The sequence below is a fragment of the Zingiber officinale genome, chromosome 7B, assembly GCF_018446385.1.
Source record: "Zingiber officinale cultivar Zhangliang chromosome 7B, Zo_v1.1, whole genome shotgun sequence".
Classification (NCBI taxonomy): Eukaryota; Viridiplantae; Streptophyta; class Magnoliopsida; order Zingiberales; family Zingiberaceae; genus Zingiber; species Zingiber officinale.
The window spans coordinates 119394817-119405278 of NC_055999.1; the positions used below are offsets into that span (position 1 = coordinate 119394817).

The 10462-nt window shown below is 36.9% G+C and overlaps 1 protein-coding gene across 1 annotated transcript; it reads right to left on the reverse strand.

Moving 5' to 3' along the window:
- Positions 1-7206, reverse strand: LOC122007282 (protein SIEL-like). The gene is made up of 8 exons (XM_042563120.1): positions 6199-7206; positions 6031-6111; positions 4832-5059; positions 4531-4722; positions 4122-4262; positions 2444-2533; positions 1840-2297; positions 1-1747 (listed from the first exon to the last, which is right to left on the reverse strand). The coding sequence occupies exons 1-8, from the start codon at positions 6925-6927 to the stop codon at positions 841-843; spliced, it is 2826 nt and encodes a 941-aa protein (XP_042419054.1). The 5' UTR covers positions 6928-7206; the 3' UTR covers positions 1-840.
- Between the last annotated feature and the right edge of the window lie 3256 nt (positions 7207-10462).

The following is a 10462-nucleotide window of genomic DNA, read 5'->3' on the forward strand; positions in this document are numbered from 1 at the left end:
TTACAATAATAAGAAAACAGCCTTCCTAAACCCATAACCACCTCTAATTAACATATCGTGCCGTATACATACTCTATTTTACAACTCGAAGTTGCAAAAAAAAAAAATCAACGTTTGAAAAAGGAACCTCCATAGGATATACCTGAGCCATTATGATACATTTGAGGATTTAATTGAATCTAATTGGTTAATTAACATAGTAAAGATTACAGCTTTAACCTATGAACCATCTCAGCTCTGGTGTTTCCTATGGAGGGCTCTTCTCTAAAATCTGAGTTCCTCTAAGCGGATTGTAGCTTTGCTGATGATATTCCTTCAACCCTGATGAAATGGACCTCTAATAAAAAGCTGAAGCATTGCTTGCACACATGGACATATGAAAGGATCTCATACCGAATTTTAGGACTTGCCTCACATCACTCTGCAAGTATATGAGTTGATGTAAATTATTGCAGATCTTGGATAGATGTACTGGTATCAGGTAAATAGAAGTCAGCATGATATTCCTTCAACCATGACGAAATGGGCATCCTCTAATAGAAAGCTGAAGCATTGCTTGCACTCATGGACATATGAAAGAATCTCATACCGAGTTTTAGGACTTGCCTCACACCACTCTGCAAGTATTTGGGTTGATGTAAATTATTGCAGCTCTTGGATAAATGGGAATCCTAGGTTGCAAATGTCGGGAAGATAAACATCCCTTAAGTGGTGTTCTTTGAGTAAATGAATAAATTCTGCATAATGCCATACTGGGTCGCTGATGGCTGATCACATTTTCTCATCACACTAAACATATGGAGAAATGGAGCAGCAAGTCCAAGCTTAGGCTCCAGTGTGTCATTTGTTACTGACGTTAACAAAATAAACACTATTTTCGATAGATATTATAGCCAAATTGTTGATTGGCCCGCCCTGACCTCTCTTCTGGTTTGTGGGATCGTCAGGACACTCCATAGCTATATAAACTTTCAACGAAAAGGATGGTGCTTTTGGAGTTCCATAAAATGGAACATGGAGAGTCTGGTTTCTCTTTGCCTCAGATCCTTTGAATTGGCTTAGATCAAGGAAGACATAGTTAATTGACTTGCCCATTTCCATTAAGATCCAGAGCCTGTCATTGTTTAAAACCTCGTATATAGTTATGTGGAAGGGGATGCCAACTGGTAGTCCTGGAATAAAAGTCAGAGGGTTTTCTGAATCATTTCCTATAACTCGAACTTCGGCTTTTTTCTGTTTGAATCTTCCAGAATATGTCACCTTTTGAGGATAGAAGAGTTCCACCATCTTTCGGAACACATGTGGATGGAAGTCTGTATCCGTTGTGCATCCATTGCAAACACGCCTGACTTCTTTGGCAAAAGCAGAAAGATTAGATGATCCTTCACAAAGGAACTCCAAGCGCAAAATTATAGATTTCAGCTCTGCGAATATAGGTTCAGGGTGTACCCCAATCTCGGTGAGTCTAAAAGCATAACTAAGTAAGGTCAACTCTAGAACATGACACTCTTCGTCGCTCTGCAGATCACAGAAGGCATTCCTCAATCTTTTGAGATTTGAGTCTAACTTTTCCAGTTTGATATCCAGTGCCGTCATACCCATAAAGTGAGATCCAGTTGATAGACACCTCTCCCACACTTCAGCAATCAAATGGATTGCCTCAATGTACAATGATACAAAGTCTAAAAATCCACAAGCAGATTGGTCAACATCCAAAGCAATGGTTTCTAATTCTTCTTTGCAATCCCTATGTGAAATAGAAATCATACAACATAACTTGAAATACATTGAAATGCATTTACTGTAAGAGTGACTAAACACCAAAAGAACAAAGAGTACCTTAACAAGCTTCGCACTTTATGTAGCTGATGTGACTTGATCAAGGGCCAGGCTTCACCAATAGTTTTCAAATTAAGCTTAATGGAGTGCATTATTTCATCATTCAACAGCTCACTGCTGTCCTGCAGTTGCTCAGGGAATGTTACTATCTCGCTAAAATCCAATGTATTTCCCTTGAAAGCAAAATCAAACATTGTGAAATCAACTGGGCCAGCAGAACTGTATAACTTATTGACTTCTTTGCTTTGAGAGCATAAATAAGCAACAAGGGAATCTTGGCTTATAGCACCTCTAAGAGCTGAGGCAATTCTTCCACAAAGAGGAACTGCATAAGAAAACAGAACCGCAGGTATATCAGTAGTTCGCTGTTCATTGAAGAAAGATGATGAGATGATTAACACTAACTTTGCTGCTGCCCCAGGACTATCTAAGATCAGCTCTCCACATGAGAGATCTGTCTGGATAATTGAAAATGAAAGTTAGCATTAGTGTCCCAGTGCATTTAGTTAAGTCAAATCTTAACAATTATAACATGGATTGTGAAGTAAATGGATCTTATGAACATGGCAACATGCTCCTTTATATCTATAAAAAAATGACATACCTTTTTCGCAAATTCTTTAGCTACCTTAGTCGAGAACTTCTTGTGATTCTTACCAAGAAAGAAAAGAACAAAGAAGATATCTTTTTCTTCCTGCAACAAGATGTGGCATACTTGACAAGTCAGTTTGAGGACCAATTAGGAAGATTTTGAACGAATAGCAAAATAAAGAATTTGTCAGTTGCCATTTTTCTATCACCAAGTTGGCTTTACCATGAGTTTGATCAGAGGATTCTGAAAAGGTATTCTTGCCAAAAAATTTATAAAGAGAGATTATATTTTTATTACAACTAATGACCGCATGCAGAGATTGAAAGTAATCCAGACACTATTTGAAAGCAATGCTAATCAAGATATCCTCAAATGGAACACAATAGTGGTATGAAGCTTCCATAAATTATTGGATATCTCCAAATTATTTGGAACCGGCAAAATGGACCTTATCCTATCATTAATCTTGTACGACCATATTGTTAGTGGCACCTAAAACACCTAACTTTTTTGCCAATGTTTAGCATTTTTTTTTTTGTCTTGATCCACCCTCACACCCTTGATTTAAACTAATGCAAACTACATAATTATGAATCTTATTATTATAAATATATACTAACTTAATCTAATTTATGTCATCTTTTGTTTATCTGCCTATCAAAGCTACACGTAATTGCTTGCAAGTAGTAAATATTTTTATTTTCTCTTTCAGTAATTTTCTCATGATGTAGCGTCAAAACTTCAAAAACAGGGGTAAAGAAGAAAATTATTTCAACTAGAAATTAAGAAAAAGAACATAACAGTGGATAATATAAGTTGAAACAGGGAAAAGTTTACCAAAGTAAAGATAAATAAAGCATTTAAAGAAAATGATAGAGGTCATTAACTAGAGAATAAACATAGTTACATTTAAATTAATCTCTTAAAAGAACATGCAAAAAATTTCAAAGCAAAGGGGGAAACATCACTGTCATAGTTGTACTTGAATGGCATATATCAATGGCACAGCCCCTTTTCCGTCTTTATGATAAAGAATTATTATTTTTTATAGGAAGAACAATTGATCTTCCCAAAAATAACAAAAATATTTGTATATTGTGCAGGTAATTGTATTGAACCCACAATGAACACATTTTCAGAAACAGTTTCTTTCTTTAAAGATGAAAATAGAAGAATCAGATTTGTTTTGTTCAAACAAGGGGGATCTATTTTTCACCTCGATTTGTTTTTTCAGCCAACAAGAAATTAAACAATCCACTTGAATGGTTGGTTCCATGGGACAAGAGGAATAAAACGAGCTCTGTTGAGTCTATGAACTATGGTGCCATGCCAGAACCAAGTGCATGGATGATATCCTTTACTACCCGCAGCAATAAAAACTCAGCATATAATTTACCAATTACAGTACAGAGATCAATTTTGTGATTAATGAAAGTTTAATTTCTTTCAAAGAAATGCATTTTATCATTGTCCGTGTTCCTCCAAAGAAAAGCATTAGTAGTCTTGCGACAAGATCCATAAACAAATTGGAGTTAGCAGTTATAAACAAACAGATATCTAATGGGATTTAATTAAGGGATCAACATAAAGAGTGACTATTGAGGTGCATAAAACAAGAAATGGCAAGAAAAATATACTTCTAGAGAGTGTAACATGGAAATGCACTAAAGCAAATCCTACAAAGTCAAACCTCTGGGAATGTCTCTAAATTGGTGATGAGAGAATCAATTGCTTTAGTGAATGTCACAAGATCAGGCAACTTCACTAGCTGAAGCAGTTTCCTTGCTTTGCATCTTATCGAGGCATTAATATCTGATAACAGCCAAAGAAACTGCAGAGGTTCCCAAACAATTTAGATCACATAAAAACAAGAAGAGTAAAACATAACTGGAATTCAATTCAACCATGGCTAATTTATGCTATTTATTGCGCAAGACTAATCATGAAGGTTATGAATGATATCACATCTATCCATAATTCACATCATACGCAGTGGCAATAAACAATAAGCATTAGATCATTAGTGAGACATGAATCATGATGCAGCAATAAATCACATTACAATAACGAAGAAAGGAATATAAGATTAGATCACATACCATTTGCGTGTGTTTACTCTGTATTATTAGGCTGTTACAAGTTGCCATATGACACAGTGTTTGCAAAGTTTGTAATTGAACCACCTCTGTATCATCATTTAACATATCCATTAACAAGTTTATGGCCTCATTAGCAAATTGGGCGGAGGAAATACTTAGCTTTCCCATTGATCTACAGGCAGCTTCCCGTACCTAGAAAAGATAACAGTCAACACTTCATCGAAACTACAAAGCAGAAGTACATAATTATAATGTGTCACTGAAAAGATAAGGAAAAACAGAATAATAAGTTGGAAATCACCTTGTAAAACTCATCTTCAATCCCGTGCACAAAAATGCCAGCAGCCGATTGCAATGAAATTTTAGTTCCATTGACAGAACTTTCAACATGAGATCCACTCTTGGCGCGCAATATTTTCTTGGAGAGAGACTGTAACAGGACATTCTCCTGTACTAGTCTTACTCTCCCAAGAGCAATAAAAGCTTCATATCTAACTTCCACACACATATCTCTTGCCATTGAACCAAGCTGAAATATGAATAATGGACTTAGACACAAGTAATGATAGAGATCAGTAATAGAACAAAAAATAATAACTAGCAAAAGATTGATAAAGCAATCTCATTCCTATTGTCTAGAACAATATTTTGTTGTGAATATATAGTTTAGATATACAAAATTAAACTTCAAGATAGTGGTGCAATAAAGTGTGACAAGCTAGACACAAATCATGGTCAATAAAACATTTGCAAACTATAGGAAAGGAGATCGGGGGCACTCAAGCAGGTTAAGCTAGATTCTTAAAATTATAGTATTCTGCTAAGCTACCAATGAATAGCACGTGAATATTACAATGCATCCAACATGGTAGCAAATCACTTTGTCTTTTCCCAGTAGACCAAATGTGAGATACTAAAATCTATAGATCAACAAGACATAGCTACGATAAAAGAAACCTACTTCCAGGTAACTTGGCCATTGGAACAACTATTTTAAAGCTTAATTCATTCAAGCAAATGGAGGAATCTCGAATAAGCTGGGATGAAAAGCATATAAATGACAAGTAAAGAAAAAAAAAAAAAAAAAAGGGCAGCCCGGTGCACGAATCTCCCGCCATGCGGGGTCCCGGGGAATGATCCATTGTACGCAGCCTTACCCTGCTTTTTGCAAGAGGTTGTTTCCAGGATTCAAACCCGTGACCTTTTGGTCACATGACAACAACTTTACCGTTGCACCAATGCTCCCCTTCAAATGACAAGTAAAGAAGCAAAAAAGAAAAATGCAAAACAATCAGACAAATTCTCTAAATTCACTATAAAGTTTTATATAAGAGCTACCTGTTTGAAAAAAAAAAATGATAGGAGATCACCAAAAACTTTTATGAAGAATACTGAATCTAACATGCCACAGATACACAAAAAGAGAAAAACAAGAGATAGAAATAAACTCAGAAAAGATAATAACTCGGGCATCAAGAAAGGAAAGAAAAAAGTGCTCACCTGAACAAATATCATAGTCATTTGGTCACTATGCTCAGCACCCTGTTGGCTGGCAGTAAAAATCTCCCCACATTCGCTGATCTAATCATAACATCTCAAGCATATCAGCTAGTTCAGATCAAACATTTCCAAAAAAAATATGCAAGTTCATGTCAAACCAATCCTTACCAATCGAACAGCAACCAATCTCACTACCTCCGCTTCGTCCTTGAGAAGCTCAACAGCACGATCAAAAAAATGCTCCACGTCCAAACTATCAATGCCACCACCGGCATACCTTAGCAAAGCTATCATGCCATCAACCGCACGTCTCCTAACCAAGGGGTAGAGATCCATCACAAGACTGCGAAAAATTCTGATTACTAGATGACGCCTAAACAAATCGCCACGCATTCCCTCCACACTCCTCACCAAGAGATCAAGTATCCCCGACCGAACAGCCGCAATTGGGCTTGAAGCAAGCGATATAAGAATATCGCCGTTTAAGACGGATGCAATAAGAGGAAGCTCTCCTCCCCCTTTATCACCAGCTTCTCTATCAGCACATAGTGCATGTGCCTCCGCGGCGGAAACAAGAGTTGCAAGGGCATCCGCCGCTAGGTTGTCGCAACTATCAAGGAAAGGACGAACAGCAGCGACCACGGCGGAGGCGAATTCTCGGGATAGCATGGCTGCATCACCAAGGATCTTGAGTTTCAAACGGAGGATGGTAGAGTCGTCAGCGCGGTGGCGGAGGGAGCCAATGAGGATGTCAACGATGGAGCGGCGAGTGTTCTCAGTGGAATCGGGGTGCGTAAGGAGAGATCGAGCCAAGGAAAGGGCCCTGAGGCAACGAGGTGAGTCGGCAGAAGAGGAAGAGAGCTGGTTTTGCAGTCGCGCAAGGAGAGCAAGGTCCATAGTTTTCAGGTCTTCAGTAATCAAAGATGGTGATGCTATTCCTTCACTCCGTCACGGCATTGTCTGAGCGATTGGCATATTTGTAGGCAAACGATAAGAAACTAGAGAACGAGAACGACGGAAGTGCAGAACGAGTGGGTAGGAAGGGTCGCTGAGCTCGAGAACGACGGCCGCGGCGCTGGAGCTCGACGACGGCGAGGGTTTCGGCGAGGGAGAAATCAACAGTGGAATGGGTCGAGAAGGTTTTAATTTGAATAATTGAATTCAGTTGAATTCAATTGTCTATGAGCAAAGTATAAGGGCCAAAGTGTAAATCTCCAGTCGATCAATTTTATAATGGCCATTGGATTGGTATCGAACGGAGATGAAAGGGAAATCAATTAAGACCGTGGGATGGACAAATCGGGCGGTCAAGGAAAAAATCCCTAGACGCCATTGTCTAACACTCTAACCCCACCCGGGATTCTCTATAAAAACGACTTTCTGGGCGGTCCCTTCCGGATAGGGATGAGCATTCGGTTAGCATTCTGCTAACCGAATGCTCACTCTTACTTCCGAGGGTTACTTTGCTCCACTCTCTTGTATATGCTATTCCTCTTCAAAACTTATGATCCGCCGAGCAAACAGACTGTGAGTCGTAGTTTTCTTGAAACAGATTCATCTACTTCCGACTGTGATTCGAGGCTTACAAGGGTTGTCTATTTCACAGGATACAACGTCCAATCGTGAATCCGACCCAGCACAGGTGGTCACGACACGGTCACTCCGTCGAGCAGGAGATGCACGACAGAGGAGGAGGCTTTGCTTGTTGTGTCTTCTAATGAAGAGCCTTTGCTCCACTTGGTTCAACTTGATTCAGTGCAATCCAAACCTGAGATTTGCACCCATTATGCACCCACGCGTGAGAGAAAGTCTCTCATCATATATTTGTTCACATCCTTAATGTATGTGAATCAATATAAATCAATAAAAATATCTTAAAAATTTCAATATGAAACTAAAATCTCATTTACAATAGAACCTCTTTCATTTTCCATTTCTTCTCAATTCACTTATTCAACAACTTATTCTTCGATCCTGTGTGGTTTATCTCAAGGTTCGGTTAAATTAACGCTGTTTTTGTTGAAATATGTTGTTTGATTTCCCTTTGTTTAATTCTGATATAAAACCAATTGCGTCATGCCCTTTTTTAGTTTCAAGTTAGTTACGGGTGTGGTTGTTTTTTCTGAATCTAATCTTGCTGGCCGTTGCTAGTCATTTTAGATCTCAGTAAAATGATCCGCTGGATCTAGTGTTCTCTACATTCTGGCGTTGTTATGTTACTTAGATTGTGCTTATGATGATGAGAAACTATGGTCGCTGTTCTAATCTGTGTTGTATATTCCGATTTGGATGGGTTGAATGATAGATAACCTGTAACTTTGGAATGAAAAAGGCGTCTATTGTCTAATGGAAAGGACGAAGGTTCTATTGACCTTCAGTATAGGTTCAAATCCTATTGGACGCCGTTGAGTTCATTAACGTTCCCAAAATTGGATTTTGATGGTGGTTTGGTGGATGTGCGTAAAATGGATATGCCTGATGGACACAGCTGAACTAGATGTTTGGAGAGCTGATGGTTCCTATGAGCTTCTGGCTCTTGCATGTAGATTCGTAGCATTCAGGATTTTGAACTCTTTACTCATGTTGAATCTGATCTTTTTCATATAATGAACATCTCCTTTTGTGCTTGCTTTACAACTATGTTATTTAAAACCAGTGCCCCCGTCGTACCCGACCTAAGGTCATCATGAGGGGCCATTGGTGTCATCAAGACGGTAGAGATGAAGGATCCTACTGGTGCCAAGGTCACCAAGGCCGTGGCCAAGAAGTGAAATCTTTATCATTGTTAGGAGGAAACATGGTTTTGTCTTCCTCTTTTTGTTCCCATTCGACGGCTAGTTCGTATCTTATTGATGGGTCAAGTTGACTATTAGCCTTGAGTTTGAACTCTATCGTTTGCTCAGTTTCCATGGCAGTTTAGTTCCACTCTATTAGTGCAACTTCAGGAAGTACTTCAAATGGGATTTTAAGTTTATTCTCTTTTGTATATCAAACAAAAGAATGTAATCAAAGATTACATACATTACATTACCAAACGTAGTAATGTAATCAAGATTACATTACATTACATTACAAATTTGATTACATTACAAGCTAGATTACATTACACCCAACCAAACGTAGCCTTATTGTTGAAGTTTGATGGAAAAGCATTTGCCATTAGGATTGTGAATGAATTGAACGATTATGAACAAATTTAGTATTCGATCCGGGAAGAATTTATTTATATGTATTTAATACATATAAAACTAATTAAATGAATAAGTTATTAAATGAGTAAGTTTGAATAACTTGGTAGTTTGAACTGATAAATAGCATTTTGTAAATAATATTTATGAATAATGTTTATCAATAAATCTTATAAATATATTAAATAAGTAAAAGAAAATTTTTAAAATTAACAAATAAAAGCTTAATAACTAGTAATTGAAAATGTAAATTTCAACTAATAAAAAAAGATTGAATTGATAACTTAATAATATCTAAATAAATTAAACTTAAAACAAATTTAATCATGTTCAAATTTATAAAAAATAAATCAAGAGAAACTTAAATAATTATTTTAACCGTTTGGTTCATTTTAAATTTGATTTAGCTCGCTTTTTTTATTAAATAAGCTTGAATATGACTTAACTTAGTTAGACTAAAATGAGCAGATGTGGTTAGAGAAGAGAGCTCTGTACGATTCGAGAATGAATTAGAGAAAATAACTTATAGAAAATGTTTTTTTCCATTGACTATGATTTTATTTAATGTTAATGTTTTTTCATCATCTTGAACACAAAATAAAGTTTTAATATTCTAAAAATTTCATGGCAAAATGGATTTTGATAAAACAAAATGAATTAAAATATCCTGTCTATGTATATATTGGAAGTATTTTTCTCTCTATGTTATTTATATCATTTTTTAAAATTTAAAATAAATTTTAAAAAATTAATTCATTTTATGATATGAACTAAGGATCTATTGTATTCTCTCTCTCTGTTTTTTTTAAACAACCAAACACATTATTAGACTTTTACAATTAACCCCTTGTTGCAATCATGTGATACTTACTACCTGATATTGTGACAATTCTGTAAATTATGGGAGTAAATTAAAAGCCTAAAAGCTGTAATTTCTTAAGGTCTAAAATGAAATTACACCGGAAGCTTCGCGTCTGACGTGGCGATCCGATCTGGACCGTATGTTTAAGGCCCAATTTTCCACGCTCTGAATAAATAAAATAACTTGACCTATCGAAAGATGAATACGTCCCGATTTTCTACCCGAAGAGTAACCGTTGTTATTAATTGGGCTCCATTGCCTTCTCTCGTATTAAGCCGCGGGTAGAGAAGTTAGTAGAATTTGTAGCGTATGTCTTCTGGTGGAGACGTAAGCGAGGTGGTGGACTTGTCCAGCGTAATAAACCCGATTTGAATCCGGAGCA